This window comes from Bombina bombina, chromosome 3 (genome assembly GCF_027579735.1).
Source record: "Bombina bombina isolate aBomBom1 chromosome 3, aBomBom1.pri, whole genome shotgun sequence".
NCBI lineage: Eukaryota > Metazoa > Chordata > Amphibia > Anura > Bombinatoridae > Bombina > Bombina bombina.
In genome coordinates this window covers 1,209,153,531-1,209,172,067 of record NC_069501.1, presented here as the reverse complement: position 1 = coordinate 1,209,172,067, position 18,537 = coordinate 1,209,153,531, and the positions used below count along the sequence as shown (strand labels likewise).

Below are 18,537 nucleotides of genomic sequence, written 5' to 3'. Positions count from 1 at the left end.
GGAGTTATAATGTTAAGATGTTATATGCTGTTTTTCCTTGTTGGAGTTATCTAGAAAGTTTTGTTTGAATGTTTAATGTTTATGCAATTGTCTATGCATTTCTTTCCACTTGCACATAAACAAAAATTGTTTGTACATCATACTAACAGCTTCGGCCCATCTCTGGAGGAGGTGGTCACACACTTTTATGGTATCCCTATTCTACTGTAGTTTGTATTTAGCTTTTATCCACAGGCTCCCTGAATTAATCGCCCCTCTCAGAGGAGACCCCCTAAAGAACCCCTAGACAGAATCCGTGTTACATCACGGCCCAAACACAATGGACCGGCCTTGCCAAAATGATGAGATAATTTATATTATATAAGCTGGGTATCCCATTATACCCCCCTATCCCTCTCCTCCCTCTTTTCCCTCCAACCCATACTTTATGCCCTTTCCCATTACCTATGCCATCAAATGTAACGCCCTCTTCCTTATGCACTCCACATAGTCGGTTGTGGAGACACTTCCCCAGTGTTGTTACATTTTCAAAAGTAAAGGGTTTACACTCCACCCTCGGAGTTCTGCTTTTCTGTCTTTTTATGAATCCTCTGACTGACCCAAATAACAATACACAAAAGGTAGTAGCTCTGACTAATCAACTCAGCATCATCACCTTGTACCCTTCTTATTCCTCCTCTATATCTGCTTAGACCTTCTTTCTTCCTTCTCCCCTCTTTTCCGTTTTTTTTTGTTTTTTTTTAACATGCCTCACAGTAGATTTCGTGAACATTCTCTTAAACTAACCTCAATAAATGCTAAGGGCCTTAATAGCCCGGGCAAACGTTCTGTTGCGCTCAGAGAATTGAACAATTTAAAAAGCCAAATCATCCTATTACAGGAAACCCACTTCCAAAGAGGAAAGGAGCACCACTGGGCCCCTAGACACTTTCCCATATCCCTCTTCGCTTCAGGCCCCGATAAAAAAGGAGGGGTTGGAATTCTCATTCACAAAACACTGCCCATACAAATCACACATATCAGCAAGGACCCGAATGGACGCTATATCCTCCTGGTAGGCACATTACACGGCCAACCCCTCACTATATTAAACGTCTATGCACCCAATCAAGCACAGGATACCTTTTTTAAAAATGTCCTAAATATTTTATTAGACCATGCTAAGGGAGTAATTTTCCTAGCTGGCGACTTCAACCTTGGGCTTGACCCCCCCTTCGGACACCTCAAAAGGGACCACCAGTGTTCCCGGCCCAGTTCTTAAGAAAGTTAGAAATGCTCTAAACAATCACGCCATGCATGACACTTGGAGAATTCTGCACCCCAATGATAGGGATTATACCTTCTTCTCGGCACCGCAAAACTGTTATACGCGCATCGACTACGTAATGACTGACTCCCACGGTCTCTCTCTCATTACGCAATGTGATATAGGTAATATCACTTGGTCGGACCACGCTCCTGTCACTTGCTCCATTCTATGGCCTGATCTCCCAATCATTAACAGAAATTGGAGACTAGACGACTCACTCTTGGATAATCCGCTTCTCTTTGAAGAGGCAGAGAGGGCTCTTTCTGAATACTTCTCACTAAACGCGAACACGTCCTCCTCCTCTATAATAGAGTGGGAAGCGCACAAATCGGTGATTCGCGGAGTATTTATCAAGCACAGTGCTAGACTTACAAAACAAGCTAAAATATACCACACAAACCTTCTAGATAAGATTAGCACCTTAGAAAAATCACATAAGCAGGACCCCTCTAACGACACATGCAGGCAAGAGTTAATGTCCGCAAGAACAGAACTAAAACAATATCTAGTAAAACTACACCAGCGTAATGCCCTTCATCTTAAACAATATTACTACGAAGGGAAGCAATAAGCGGGCAAAATACTGGCGAGAACTCTCCGACGGAGACAGTTGGCCTCATATATTCAATTCTTACACACCAAAGAGGGTAAAATGATTCACAGCAGTAAACTAATAGCTTCTACTTTCAGGGACTACTATAAGACACTCTATAATATAATATTAACCTCCCCACTCTAACTGACAGTGAGAGACTAGATCTGGCATCCAACATCACAATGGAAGAATTACAACAGGGCCAGATGGCCAGATGGCTTTACATCTAGATATTATAAGTTATTTAGTAACCTACTGTCCCCCCACCTGCTACAGCTTTTTAACAATTTACGAAGAAACCCTACTTTATCTAAATCTCTTCTTGAGGCCCACATTACAGTTATCCCTAAGGCAGGTAGATTGGCATCACGCCCTGAGAATTTTAGACCCATTTCCCTCATAAACTCAGACATGAAACTGTTAGCTAAGGTCCTCGCCAATAGATTAAATACCTAAATTGATTGCTACGACCAGGTAGGTTTTGTACCGGGAAGAGAAGCCTGGGATAACACCATAAAAATACTGCAACTGATAAACCACGCTAAAGTAACAAATACGCCCTTGGCCCTCCTGGCGACCGACGCAGAGAAGGCCTTTGATAGGGTTCGCTGGTCTTTCCTGCAAAGAACTATGACTGAGATGGGCATTCCGGAGCCCTTTCTAAATATGGCTATGGCATTATACTCTTCCCAATGCTAGAATTAGGGTTAATGGCGCTCTGTCGGACTCATTTGACATAAAAAAAACGGTACCTAGGATGGGCTGCCCCTTATCCCCCTTACTTTTTGCCATGTCTATGGAGGTGTTAGCTCAAAAGATTAGAAACAACGCAGAGATTAAAGGTATGGTAATAGGGATGTAGAACATAAACAAGCTCTTTACGCGGACGACGCATTGTTCACTTTAACGGAGGCTTAAACAATCTCCCCCTGCACTGCTCATGGAAATGAGCAACTATAGCAAGATCTCTAACTTCCAGTTAAACTTCTCCAAATCTGAATTTCTTAACATAAATACTAACCTGAGCCATAACATCAGCTAAGTAACACATATAATATCCCCATAGCTCGTAACAAGCTGAAATACTTGGGAATTTACCTATCCGCCTCTACATCAGACCTATTTAAACTCAATGACAACACTTTAAAAAAACGTATAATCCGAGACTGGTCTTCCTGGAAAAGCAAAAATCTCTCATGGTTAGGAAGGATTGGGGTGCTCAAAATGAATATCTTACCTCGCATATTATACTTGTTTCAAACTCTCCCCATTTTGCTCCCTGAGGGATATATCCCGCAACTACAAAAAGCCTTTGAACAGTATATTTGGGACGGAGCTAGACCCAGAATCCCTAGGAAAACCATGTATCTTACCAGAGACGAGGGTGGCTTGGGGGTACCCTGCTTAGAGAGATATAAACAAGCAATATCGCTACAGCACGTTGTAGAATGGGCACACAATTCCAATGACAAAGCTTGGATCCACATAGATAGGCAAATTTTTAAAGTAAACAATGTTGCAACGTTGGGGTGGACAGCTCACCAAAAAAGACCCAAGATAATTAATAACTACCACGTCACAGCAGGCATATTAACAGAATGGGACAGGATCATTGCCACTAGCACACACATCTCCTCTAAAAATGCCCTGCTCACTCCAATCATTGAACATGTAGACCTCCCATATTGTCAGCTGGGTTTTTCCAGTTGCAACCATATAGCCTAAACACAGGGACGGTGTTCTTCGTCACAAAGGACGGGGAGATTAAATGCACAATCCGATATGAGAAGCTCATGGGGGGATTTTCTCCTCTTGGCTTCACTACCACCAATTGATCCATTTAATTTCCCACCACAAATATAAAGGGGACCTTGGCAGGAAATTAACACCCTTTGAGGACATATGCACCTCGCAAACGAGTCCGACCCACTTGATATCTAAACTCTATAAAATACTCAATAACCCCGACTCTTTAAACCTTCCGTCCTACACGTACTCCTGGAGGAAAGGAGCTAAATTGTAATATAGAAGACGAGACCTGCTCCAAGCTTTCAGGTTAACTAAAAAATCCTCTGTCTCGGCAGTGATACAAGAAATCCACATAAAGCTCTTGTGTAGATGGTATCTAACCCCATCTCGCTTACACATGATCTATCCCTCACTCAATAATACCTGCTGGAGAGGATGTGGAGAGGAGGGCTCTCTTCTTCATATCTGGTGGGCATGCCCCCGGTTAAAGGATTTTTTGGCATGACACACTGACAGAAATGTTGGAGATATTAGGAACACAGATCCATCACAACCCAAATACCTTATTGCTTCTGTCACTTCCCAAAATGTCAGAAATGGGCAAACACCCGCTCCTACTACTTATGCTTACTGTGGCTAAAAAACTCATCCCGAAGTTTTGGAAAACTCAAACAATCCCTTCCACTGACGACTGGCGATCGGCTGTTGCCGATCTTCTTTCCCTTGAGAGATACCATTATCTAAAAAACACATAAATTAGAGGTTCATGAGATGATGCTGGCATTGTGGGGCAAACAGATATAGTTTAAGCACTATATTAGTACGTAGAGGTGGTGTTTTTTTTTTTTTTTCCCCCTCTACTTCTTCCCTTCCTTTTCTAATTTCTTCCTTTACTATTAAATGAGACATGTTCTCCTTGGTCTCAGCTTATGTGTATACCTTTGCAATTGCTTGTATTTATATATGTCTAATTTTAATTGTAAAACTGTTGTGCACTACGAGAAAGTTTGTCAAAACTTGCTATTTCGGTTTACACTTTCTCCTCAATGTGTGATTTCTGATGGAATGGACAGCTCTGGTTGTATGGTTTAAACTATGGCGGTATATAACCTAATGGACTTGAACAGCATATACATAGCCATGTACTTTGTTCACCTTATTTTTACCTATGTACCTTTGTTGTCCTTCTGGTTATCTTAATAAAAATTTTATAAAAAAACAAAAACAAAAAACAACCCACCCCAAAATATAAATCCTATACTAACTCTAAAAGTTACTACGGCAATAGCCCTTAGAAGGGCTTTTTGTAGGGCATTGCCCTAAAGTGATTTAGCTCTTTTCTAAAAAAAAAAAATAAAAAAAAAATACAACCACATTGTACAATAAAATTACCCCCCCCCCCCAAAAAAAAAAGCCTATCTAAAAAAACCTACTCTGAAAATTACCCCATTTAAAAAAAAAAACATATTCTTAAAAAAATATATCTTGAACCCCCCAAAAAAAAACCCTATTGTAAAAAAAGATTGCCCTGAAAAGGGTATTTGGTAAGGCAGTGTCCTTAAAGGGAACATACCTCTTGTGCCCAATAAAAAAAAGACCTATACAAAAAAAAATCCTAAATTAAAAAAAAAAAAACAACATATCCTAAAAAAAATGCCCTGAGAAGGGCATTTTGTTGGTCATTGCCCTAATAAGGACATTTAGTATGGCCTTCCCTTAAAGTCTTAGGTAGACCCCGGGGAGAGCGATCCGCTGATGTATCCCACTATGAAGATTTGAAAATTTTAAAGTGTGAAGTGAAAGTCTTGTGATATAACGATAAGCTACAGAAGATTTTACCTTTATCAGTTTTCATAATCGTAACTTTTTACTCAGTGGATACAACTGTGACTACACATAGACTATTTGAGACACTATTTTAAAGCAGTTCCACATATTATAGTTCTAATAAGGGAGACGTCTTTTTTTTTTTTTTTTTTTTTCAAATCGGCTTTATTTGTATAATGAAATGATGTCAGTACAACATAAGAGAAATATTCATTAAAGTATAGCCAAAACTATTGGTGAACTGTACAATCAATACAAGGCTGATATTATACATGTGTCATAATAACTAAAGTATAAGAACAATGAATTAACAAAAGTGGTTTATATCAAAAGTGTGGCAAACCTCATACATATCTATAATATCAAGGAAGCGTTAAGCTCATGTCCTGTCGCTCTTTGCAGGCGTCACGTGGGTGTGTTGATGGTTTGTGAGAACTCTTCCTGTATAAAGGCGTCCCATGTTGTTTTCAATTGAATGTAAAGGGTCTCTTGTTTATGTAATATGTAAGCGTACTCTTCCAGTTCTAGAATTTGGTGGAATTTGCTATACCAGAGGGTCAAATTAGGAATCTCTCTGCTTTTCCATTTTTGGGCGATAAGAGATTTCATGCTGTTGCTGGCTATGAGTATATTTTTTTTTTTATAGGTTGGAAGCTTGTGTGGAATATTATTAAGTAACCACAGAAGTGGATCAAGGGGTAAGGCCATACCCTGCATTTTGGAGATGACCTTTACTACTGACTCCCAGCATGAATGTATGGAGGGGCATGACCACCATATATGCCCCATGGTGCCCACAGAGATATCACATCTCCAGCACTGGTCACTGGCTGAAGGGAATATTTTTCGTATTCTGCTGGGTGTAAGATACCAGCGTTGAATGGTTTTAAGTTGGGTCTTAATGAGTCTACTGGAAGAGGAGGCTTTGGTTAATGTTATTAAATATGGCGAGTCACGTCAAATTGCGATATTTCAACATTTAGCTCGTCAGCCCATCTGTCAATGAGTAAGGAGTTTATCCTGGCGGGGGTGTTTGTAAGAGAGAGTATGTAAGTGAAAGAGTACGTTTTATCGGGGCCGTAGATTTACATAGAGATTCGAAGGGAGTCATAGGGCGTAGTATATTTTTCCTATCCGGGTGTTTAACTATAAAAGAATGACATTGATGTAGGAAAAACCAATTGGAGAACATATGTAACCCGTTTTCGATTAAGTCATCTATAGGAAGGAGAGCCTGTTCGTTACCCAACTGATATATCAAGATCGCCCTGTGTGTGTTTGTGATTTCTCCCATCCCTGTCCTGTGGGGAAAGTCTATATTATCTGTGAGAGGTGTTAAAGGAGAGAATCTGGATGAGAGGAGAGGGTTTTCTGACAGGGATTTCTCCCATACATTAAAGGTCTCCCTGAATTATGAAATTGTAATAGGGTATACGAAGTAAACATGCCCTACTTTGCCAGCACAGTGTCCCTAGGTGTCGGGTTTGTGTAATGTCATGTTCCAATCCCACCCACTTTTTGTGTTCGTAGTTTGTAGACCAGTCAACTATGCGTTGGAGGAAGGTGGCTTGCCTATAATTTTTTAAATTTGGAACCCCCAACCCCCTTTTCTTATAGGTGTGCACATAAGATGGTTTATTTATTCTTGCTTTGCGTCTGTCCCATATGAACTCTGAGATCCTGTACTGAAGATTTGGTTTATATTTAGTGGGTAAGGGGATTGGGAGGGCCTGGAATAGATATAATATCCTGGAAGGACGTTCATCTTAATCGAGTTGATTCTACCCAGCCAGGAAATATTTTTTGATCTCCACGAAGACATCTCCGCTATTAGATTTTTTGGAGGGGTAGATAGTTATAACTGAACAGGTCCTGAGTTCTCGGGGTGAGATGAATCCCTAGGTATTTCAGGGAGGAAGGCTGGATGCGAAAGGGGCTCAATTTGGTAATTTGGGATAGGAGAAGGTCATTACTTTGGATCAATAGGAGTTCTGATTTTGAGGTGTTAATTAGATAGTTAGAGACCTTTAGAAATATTTCCAATTCAGATATTAGAGGGGGAATGGAGTTTAATGGTCTGTTAGGCAAAAAAGGATATCATCCGCATACAGGAGGATTTTGTGTTAGTGTTTTGAATTTGCATACCCTGTATTGCCGCATTAGAGCGCACTGTAGAGGCGAGGGTCTCTGCAACGCAAGCGAAGAGGAGTGGCGACAGAGGACACCCCTGTCTGGTGCCATTCGATATTGGGAAAGAATTTGAAGTTATTCCATTAACCCTTATTTGGCGGAGGGGGAGGTGTATAAGGCCATTACTTTAGATATGAAAGAGTCCCCCATATTGAACTTATGAAGAGTTTCCCTAAGGAAGTGCCAGCAGACGCGGTCAATGCTTTTTCCGCGTCCGCCGACACAACCGCAAGAGGAGTTTGTGAGGATTGGGCATAATGTATAATTTGTGTTGCTCTAACCGTGTTATCCTTGGCCTCTCTAGATGGATAAACCCCACCTGATCATTATTAATAATATGTGGTAAAATCTTATTGATTCTGTTAGCCAATATTTTTGCATACATTTTTAGATCAATATTAGTAACGAAATTGGGCGGAAATTTGGTGCTAGGTCTGGGGTTTTTCCTGGTTTTGGGAGAACTACTATGTGGGCCTCTAAAGAAGAATTTGAGAAAGGGGTATCCTCATTTATCAGATTGAACATTAATAACGTGTAAGGTGAGAGAATATCTTTACATTTTTTATAGTATTGGTCCTAGAAACCACTCAGGGCCTGGCGCTTTATTGGAAGGGAGATTTTTAATTACTTCCGAAAGTTCTTCCTGTGAGATCGGTTTATTTAGGGACTGCTGTTGGTCTTGGGAAACTGACGGGAGGTCAATATTTGCAAGGTATTTCTTTATTAAATCAAATTTGTTAGCGGGAACTGCATATGTGGATTGTTTTGATGATTCTGCTAGATTGTATAGATGGTAGTAATAGGACCTAAATTCTTCAGCAATTGCTTCTGATGTATTAAGAACTTTCCCCTGTTTATCTTTTAATGTAAGAATGTACCCCTTATGTAATTTCCTCAATTTTCTAGCTAGTAACGGGCCGCTTTTGTTGTCCCTTCAAAGTATTTTTGTCTCAGTTTGAGGGCATTCTTTTTACATATATTTACCCAATAGGTGGTTAATTTGAGCTTTGCAGTCTGCTACTTTTTGTACTAGTTGAGAGTTGTCAGGTTTGTAGCTTGAGTTGGTCCTCTAGTTTCGGGGAGAGTCATTAAGGTGTCATTAAGTAATCTGTTTGTGTGTTTTATCTTAGGGAGACGTCCCTTTTAACTAAGATATGTTGAATAATGTATGTGCTAAGATATATATCAACTTTGCATATGTTTTTTTAATATTTTTATTAAATAAATAATTTGAGATTTTATATTTAGATATTGACACTTTTATTGTTAATACCAGTTTAGTCCTTGCTTTTTTAGTGCTTCTTCTCATACGACTACCTACAGTATTTATAATTTATCTATTTCTTTGGAAGGGATATATAGGGGAGGAGCCCAGCACATTTGGCGCTCTTGTTTTTAACATTTGCTTCCCCTAAAGTCTTACGCCTCTTTTGCCCAATAGAAAAATAAAAAACCCTATTCTAAAAAAATCCTAATTTAACTAAAAACCCTAACATAAAAATAATACCTATTCTAAAAAATAGATTGCACTAAGAAGGGCATTTTGTAGGGCATTGCTCTAAAGTTAGTTCAGCTCTTTGGGATAAAAAAAAAAAAAATCTGAACTAAAGCGTCTACTCACCCAACTTGACTCCGGTTTTTACATGATCATCTCCAGAGGTGCTCCTCTTCTTTCTTCATGGCTTCGGTCCTCTGGAGCAGTCCTCTTCATCTTCATGGCAGTGTTCCTCGTCTTCTATCTTCTATCCGATAATTATTTTCTTCTTATCTTCTTGCAGACGTCCTCCTCATGTGGTCATCGCTGCACACTGAAGCTTGAATGCGAGGTTCCTCCCTGTATAATTATTTAGGTCATGTAATTTTTGCTTTAATGACTCTCGGTGAACATGTGTTTAACTTCCACAGTCCATCCTATCCAGTCAACAGCTGTGTACTGCTCGGGACCTGCTTTTAGCTTTTTGATCAGGACTTTATCTATGTGTTGAAAACCTTTATGGCTTTAATGCAACAATATGTTGTAACAAATTAGAGAATTACATTTTTACATTAGACTATCTTTTCTTTTCTTGTTTTTAGTTTTAAAACCTTTTTTTTTAACCCCTTTGCTACCGGGAATTTCAGAGAACTTGTCCAAAGCATTTTTACCATTTACCAGAGCATTTTTACCATTTTTGTTATCACTCTATTTAAACAGAAATAGTAGCCTTGCTTTTTTATTTACCTATCAAAAAATATATATATATATATATATATATATATATATTTATTTAAAGTAGACAACTCAAAGGTTTTGATCTATGCCCATTTTGATATATTTCATGCCACCATTCACTATCAAATGCGATCATAAAAAAAAAAAGTAAACTTTTTCACAAACTTTGGGTTTCTCACTGAAATTATTTACATACCCGGCTTGTGCAATCATTAAACAAATTTATTGTAAAAGCTTTTTTAGGATCCCCTTTGTTCATAACAGCAAGCATACATGGCTTTGCCATTGGTATGCCGCTAATTGCAGCTGCACACCATATTTCTACTATTTCGGCAAGTAGCTTGTAAGGTTAATTGTAGATATTACCCCTACCACCACCCTGATCCCTCCCAAACAACTTCTCTCTCCTGCCCACCCACACTTATCCACGCAATCTTAGGTACTGACAGTCTGCCAGCATGCAGTTTAGGTGTTTTTATTACTATTTATTTTTCTGCAGTGTAATGAGTCCCTCTTCAACCCACGATCTCCCTGATCACCCCCAGATACCTCTCTAACCCTCCTCCCACTAATGGCAGACATCTTTGGTACTCGCAGCTGTATGTCAGTACCTAATATATACTTGATGTTTTTTTTATATATATTTTTCTTTTTATGTAGTGGAGTGGTCTCCGAACCTTCCCCCTCCAGCGATCGTTAGTTAGGGCATTCCCCATTCCATCATCTTTTCTGTAGTGTAGCTCCCCATTGGCTCCCTCCTCCCTTCAATTTTTTTTCTGCAGTGTAGGGCCCATCCCTCTCCGCCTCTGGGTCACCCACCCTCCTCGATTTCCCTCCCACCGGCACCTGCAGATCAATCATTACAGGCGGTGACACAGCACACAATGGTCACTGTCTATAACAATCTGGCTTCATATGGAACGGGATCACTGATCATGCTGTGTTTCCATATGCAGACAGATGCCTGCAGCTCAGAAATTGACAGCCGAGACTGCTGTGATGTGTGTATATATATACGTTGGAATAGAAAAAATAAAAACCTTCATACTGCATGACATATATACTTCATATTGGGTCAAGGGGTTAAATATGTTTTTTTCACTAAATGATTGTATAGAAAAGATGACCTGAACTATTTGTGTACTACATTTTCAGCTGCAGGTCAGGGTCAGATCGAGTGCATTCAGTGGCTGTTGGAGATGGGGGCTGATTATAATATTACGAACCAAGCGGGAGAAACGGCAAAAGACATAGCTAGAAGGTAACCCTGTCACTAATGTATATATTTGTTCTCTGCTAGTGATAAATACAGGTTTATCTGCTGTTAGTATAACAACCCCTAAAGTGCTGCTTTTTGCTGCAATTTCAACTTTTCTTTAAAGGACAAAGATAACTAATTAAAGCAGACATAAAGAAAATAAATAAAGGTTATGGGCTGGCGATGTTTTGCAATGCAGCGTTTAAATGCTAATATATATTATGTATACATATACATGTATTTTAATGTCCCCTTTTAATGGAAATACAGTAGATGGCAGCTTTAAGGATGTATTTACATTCTGATTTATAACTTCTTTCAGGGGGAAATAATACTGCATGATATTTAATGCCAGAGACTCCTGGTTCATTTATTTGGTCTTGAAAAATATTAATCTTGTTTCACATGCATGTTCTAGTTGTATTGACACCAGACATCATGTTACTTTGGTGATCTATTGTAGATCTTTCAAGCCTTTTAATATACATCTGAAGATTAAGTAGGTGCAGTCCTTAAAGGACATTGAAATCTAAAAAATGTTTTTATTGATTCAGATAGAATATACAATTTTAACCAGCTTTCTAATTGTACTTCTTTTCAATTTTACTTTATTCTATTGCTATCCTTTCTTGAAGAAGCAGCAATGCACTAACATCAGTAAGGCAATGACAAGAGGTATATATGTGCAGCCACCAATCAGCAGCTAGCTCTCAGCTCCTCAGTCTACCTAGGTATTCTTTTCAACAAAGGGTACCAAAAGAACAAAGCAAATTAGATCATTAAAGCTTAAAATTGTATGCTCTATATGAATCATGATTTTTTTTGGGGGGGGTTTCATGTCCCTATTAAAGTTAATTGCAGCAGGATATCGCACACTTTTTTTATTGGCAGGTTTGCTCAGCTAGCAGCAGTGGCCCTCCTACGAGGAAGTGTGGAAGAATATTCAGATGAAGAATTAGATGATGATGATCCACGATTTTTTGAAAGACATGGAGTTGAGGGAAACACGGATCAACAGAATGATTTAAGTCTGAGTCCAGAAGAGAAAAAACAAGCACGGAGTAAGTTTTTATTGATGTTTACTTATAAGGTACTATAGCAAAAATACAGTGTGTGCTGACCTTTTTATAGAGACTGCAGCATAGTGCAGACTAGGATTGCCAACTTTTTTGAAGTAATCAAGGGAGACTAAAGAATCTACAAATTTCACATAGTTAATTGATAAATAATAAAGTAGTTACTGAAATACAAGCACTTTATTTTACAATTTGATACAGTTTGGTACAACACAATTCTTTATAGAAATCATATTCATTCACACAAATTTTATCTTAATACATTCAACAACCATCTGCAAATCTGTGAATCCTATTTCTTATTTAAGATACAGTGGGGGTAAAGACATTAAAGTGACAGATACATCAACATTATTTACTAAAGAGTACAAGTGTGCAAATATTAAATGTTTGAAATTAAGTTTTTACATGTAAAAATGTAGGGAGAAAAAATGTCCTAAGAACAGATAAATAAAGGGAGACTATAAAAATGTTTGGGCAAATAAGGGAGATTCCTGGAAATAATGGAGGGGGTTGCCAACACTAGTGCAGACACACTGGAACCATTTTTAATTCCTACAGTCCATTGTTAAAGAACTGCGTTGATTGGCCGTGGACCATCTGGACATATGTATATATGTCATATAGTACTAGATTTTACAGACAATAAACACCCCTTGCATTTATGTAAAATGTTGTTTTTGGCCTTTCTAAGAAGAAATTTTTTTTTAGATTTTCTTCAAAATGCTGCTCATTTTGAAGGAAAAACTAGTTACAGAATTTGTGTTTTGACCTCTCTAGGGAGTGTAAGACAATTTTTTCATAAGAGGTGCTATTTAAAGTGATGGTATCCTTTACATATTTTAACATCAGGTCCGGAATCTAAGCAATATTTAGATAGACTTTAATTGATCACTTCGTAATGAAGATGCGCTTCAATTTACTCTTTAATCTAGCCATGCCATTCTAATACCCCTCATTCCTGCCACCCACTTCAAAACTATTTTTTTTAGTTTTGTACTGTACTGTTCTCTAATTGGGCTCTAGCTACAAAATAGTGATGTGACGCTAATTAGAGAACAGTTCAAACCATTAGCTTAAAAAAAATATGAGTTTTGAGGTGGGCAGCTGGAGCGCAGGGTATTAAAATGGCACAGCAAGATTAAAAAGTAAGTTACAGCGCATCTTTATTAGAAGTGATCAATTAAAGTCCATCTAAAATATTGCTTAGGATTCCGGACCTGATTTAAAATGCGTAAAGTTTAAAGAGAGCCAGAATTAGAAAAGGCTTTGGAAGCTGCAGCTCCTCTGAAGGAATGGGGGGAAAAATACAATCTACACCTGCTTTGATCATGACCCATTTAACCCACCTAGCAATTGTAGCAGAAGAGACAGGAACATAGGGATGAGTGAAAGTTGTTTGGAAGAAGGATTCTGACAGTAAGAATTCAGAGTTCATATTCTTTGAGACAGAGGACAACACATAAATGAGGCTGATCAGGAAAATAAGCATAGAATACAGTAAAAGAAAAAAAGATTTAGTTCTTATAGAGATAGGAAAGAATACACCTTCAGGGGAAAACATTTTAGAATCATAGTCTATTGCTTTGACATCAGAAACTCTTCTACATGAAAGCAAACACAATAGCATGGCTAATTTAGCTGATAGTTGTTTCAGTTAAAGTTTGTTATTATCTGGCCAAGTTTTTAAAGCGAGAAGATTAAATTCACATCCCAAAAGTGTATCTAGAGAATTGGGGAGGTTTGAGTCGAATGGATTTCATAAGGTTTGCAAACTAATATATGTTGACCTAAAGTGTGAATGTTGGAAAAACTCATGGCCAGTGAAATTGCTGACCTAGCTACGTTATAGATTCTTTATGTCATTCCAGCTTCAAATAATGAAGTTAAAAAATGAAGTACTTCATTTATAGGAGCTGAAAAGGGATCCAGATTTCATTGGTTCCACTTGCTAGTGGAGCAATCCAAGATTGACAAACTTGTGACAATCTCCTATTTGGGATTTGAGAATGTCTGTTTGAGGAGAAAGGTGGATTGAATGAAGGATGACATCTCTGGAAGAGATTAGATACAACGTCTGAGTGTGCCACCACAGGGTTATTATTACCAGGAAAATGTTGTCTCTCTGGACTCTGGCTAGAGTTCAGGAGAATCATTGAGAAAGGAAGAAACGCATATGCTTGAATCCGCCAATTCTGGAGAAAAGGCATCTGTTGCTAGGGCTTCTGGATCTGGTCTTTAACAGAAGATCAGAAGAACTTGGAATTTGAGGACCAGAATGCAAAAAATAAGAAAAGGACCTCTCAGAGATTGGTTTTTGCCAAAACAAATTGAGAATTCAGTTTCTAATCGCTCAAGTCTGTTAAATGTCTGGAGACCCAGAAGAAATTCCACTTTGATAGGGTTTTCTGGGAAAGACATTGGTGAATAAAGTCTTTGGTTAGATTTGAAAGAGATTTTGAATTGATACCTCCTAACTTGTTGATGTATTGGATTGCTGAAATATTGTCTATCCTGAGAAGAGTTAAATTAGGGTGAGGACCCATTGAGAAACATTAGACGGCAAAAGAACCCACTTAAAATTCTAGATTGTTGATATGGAGTTTTTGTTCTGTTAGAGACCATTTGCCTCCCTGTTATAAGGAAGAAAAGAAATGTCTTTATTTTTAAGATTTTCTCTAGGGGAAGGTTTAAAGGGACAGTATACACTCATTTTTCATATAACTGCATGTAATAGACACTACTATAAAGAACAAGATGCCCAGATACCGATATAAAAATCCAGTTTAAAACGGTTAAAAGACTTACTTAGAAACTCTCAGTTTAGCTCTGTTGAAAAGTTAGCTGGAAAGCCCATTGCAAGTGGCAAATAAGACACTCCCCCCCCCCCCCCCCTTCTTTTGCATATGAAAAGACCATTTACACAAACAGGAGCAAGCTGGAGAAGGTAGCTGACGGTATTCACAAAAAACTTTGGGGCTTGGTTAGGAGTCTGAAAATCAGAGCAATGTTATTTAAAAATAAGCAAAACTGTACATTTTTAAAATAAACAAACTTTATGGGCTAAATAAATAGATCATCTACAAAACATATGCAAAGAAAAAACATATGCAATAGAAAAAACTAGGTTTTGGGAATACGAAGGGACAGACTTGTTGATTCTGGTAAAAAATAATAATCTTGGAGTAGTTTAATAGTAGGATTTAGTTGTTGAAGGAGAAGGAGAACAGAGGGATCTTGATGCATAAGAAGAATATCACCTAGGTATATGATTAAACAAATTTTTCTTAAACAGAGCCAGGCTACAACTGGTTTCAAAATGTTTGTGATAACCCAAGGAGTAGAGGAAACACAGAAGGGAAGGCAAGTAAATTCCTACAAGGAATTCTTCCATAGAAAACAAAGATATTTGCTGAAGGATTGGTGAATAGGGACACAATCAGGTATGCATCTGTGAGGTCTAGCCTCATTAACCAATCTTGGTCCATAAGACAGTCCTTGAGAAGATGAATAACTTCCATTTTGAAGTGGTTGTATTCTAAGAAGAGGTTTGAGGTTTCTTAAAGGGACACGAAACCCAAAATTTCTTTCATTATTCATATAGAGAATACGATTTAAAAAACTTTCCAATTACTTCTATATCAAATTTACTTTGTTCCTATATTATTCTTTGTTGAAGAGATACCTAGGTAGGTAGCATGCACATGCCCTGAAGCACTGCATGACAGGAAATAGTGCTAATATCTAGTGCTCTTGGTAATGTATAACATTGGTGCAAAACTGCTGCTATATAGTTCTGCAGACATGTGCACACTCCTGAGCTTACCTTCCTGATTTTGAACAAAGGATAACAGGAAAACAAAGAACATTTGATATTAGAAATAAATTGGAAGGTTGTTTAAAATTGGATGCTCTCTCTGAAAGATGGTTCTATGGCTACTTTCTCTTGTTAAGTGTAGTCAGTCCACGGGTCATCCATTACTTATGGATTATATCTCTTCCCCAACAGGAAGTTGCAAGAGGATCACCCAAGCAGATCTGCTATATAGCTCCTCCCTCACATGGTCATATCCAGGTCATTCTCTTGCAAGCTAACTAAAGACAGTTGTTGTGAGAGGTCTGTGGTGTTTTTAAACTTAGTTTATTTCTTCAATCAAAAAGTTTTGTTATTTTAAATGGCACCGGAGTGTGCTGTTTGTTTCTCAGGCAGCATTAGAAGAAGAATCTGCCTGCGTTTTTCTATGATCTTGCAGACGTAACTAAGATCCACTGGCTGTTCTCGCAAATTCTGAGGAGTGAGGTAACTTCAGAAGAAGGGAATAGCATGCAGGGCCCCCCTGCAAACGAGGTATGTGCTGTAAATTATTTTTCTAAGCAATGGAATTGACTGAGAATTACTGCTGATACCAATGTAATGTAAGTACAGGCCTTAAATGCAGTGGGTAGCGAGCTGGTATTGGGCTGATGAGTGTACAGTGCACTGAAGTATTTTTCTAGGGGAATGGAATTTGACTCAGAAAATACTGTTAATACTGAAAGTAATGTGTCAGCCTTAACTGCAGTAAAAGCGACTGGTAGCAGGCTTATTAATAACACTTCATAACTTTTAAAATGTTATGTTCAAAACGTTTAACTGGCATGTTAATCGTTTTTTGTGAGGTACTTGGTGATAAAAACTTATTGGGGCAATGTATTTTACCACATGGCAAACTTTTGGTTTCTGCATAGAAACAGTTAACTGAGCTTCCCACTGTGTAATAGTGAGTGGTGGAGGGGCCTATTTTAGCGCTTTTTTGAGCTGTAAAAATTCAGTCACAATTTTCCTACTTCATCCTCCATGATCCAGGACGTCTCTAGAGAGCTCAGGGGTCTTCAAAATTAATTTTGAGGGAGGTAATCAGTCACAGCATGACCTGTGACAGTGTGTTTGACTGTGATAAAAACGTTAATTATTAAATTGTTATCCGTTTTTGGGTATTAAAGGGGTTAATCATCCATTTGCTGGTGGGTGCAATCCTTTGCTAACTTAATACATTTACTGTGAAAATTGGTTGCTATAACTAATTTGGTTCATTGTTATTTCAACTGTGACAGCTTTTTTGTGCTTCTTAAAGGCACAGTAGCGTTTTATATTGCTTATTTGTAGTAAATTTATTTGAAAAGTATTTTCCAAGGCTTGCTAGGTGCTCATTGCTAGTCTGTTTAAACATGTCTGACACAGATGAGTTCACTATGTATGAAGGCCAATGTGGAGCCCACATAGAAAATTGGGTACTAAATGCATTGATGTAACTTTGAATAAAAGTCAGTCTTTACATGCAAAGAAATTATCACCAGGACAATGAGGGGGAAGTTATGCCGACCTTACTCTCCTCACGTGTCAGTACCTTCGGCCTCCCGCTCAGGAGGTGCGTGATTTTGAGGGGCCAAGTACATCAGAGAGGCCCTTACAAATCACTTTGCAGGACATTGCTACTGTTATGACAGAAGTATTATCTAAATTGCCAGAATTAAGAGGCAAGCGTTATAGCTCGGGGTTAAGGACAGAGCGCGCCGATGATGTTTAGAGCCATGTCCGATACTGCGTCACAATTTTGCAGAACATGAAGACGGAGAGCTTCATTCTGTGGGTGACGGATCTGATCCAGGGAGACTGGAGTCAGAGATTTCCTAATTTTAAATTTAAGCTTGAGAACCTCCGCATATTGCGTAGGGGGAGGTATTAGCGGCTCTGATGATTGTAACACGGTTGCAATTCCAGAAAAAGTATGTAGGTTTGGATAGAGTACTATGCGTGGTACCGGTGTGTACTGACGTGTTTCCTATACCTAAAAGGCTTACAGAGATTATTAGCAAGGGTTGGGCATAGACCCGGTTGTGCCTTTTTTCCCCTCCTCCCATATTAAGAAAATGTTTCCTATAGACCCCACCACACGAGACTTATGGCAGACAGTCCCTAAGGTGGAGGGAGCGGTTCATCTACTTTAGCTAAGCGTACCACTATCCCCGGTGGAGGATAGTTGTGCCTTTCCAGATCCAATGGATAAAAAATTAGAAGGTTACCTTAAGAAAATTGTTTGTTCAACAAGGTTTTATCTTACAGCCCCTTGCATGCATTGCGCCTGTCACTGCTGCTGCGGGCATTCTGGTTGAGTCTCTGGAAGAGGCCATTCGCACAGCTCCATTGGATGAAATTATGAACAAGCTTAAAGCACTTAAGCTAGCCTAACGCATTATTTTTCTGATGCCGTCGTACATTTAAACCAAACTTACGGCTAAGAACTCCGGATATCGCCATCCAAGCGCGCAGAGCGCTATGGC

At 38.6% G+C, this 18,537-nt stretch overlaps 1 protein-coding gene across 1 annotated transcript in view; it reads left to right on the top strand.

Moving 5' to 3' along the window:
* Positions 1-18,537, top strand: part of ANKRD42 (ankyrin repeat domain 42) — a 100,571-nt gene that overhangs the window by 63,433 nt on the left and 18,601 nt on the right. Inside the window, 2 exon segments of the mRNA XM_053705074.1 lie at positions 11,038-11,143; positions 12,032-12,201. Of these exon segments, the coding sequence (XP_053561049.1) occupies positions 11,038-11,143; positions 12,032-12,201 (276 nt within the window).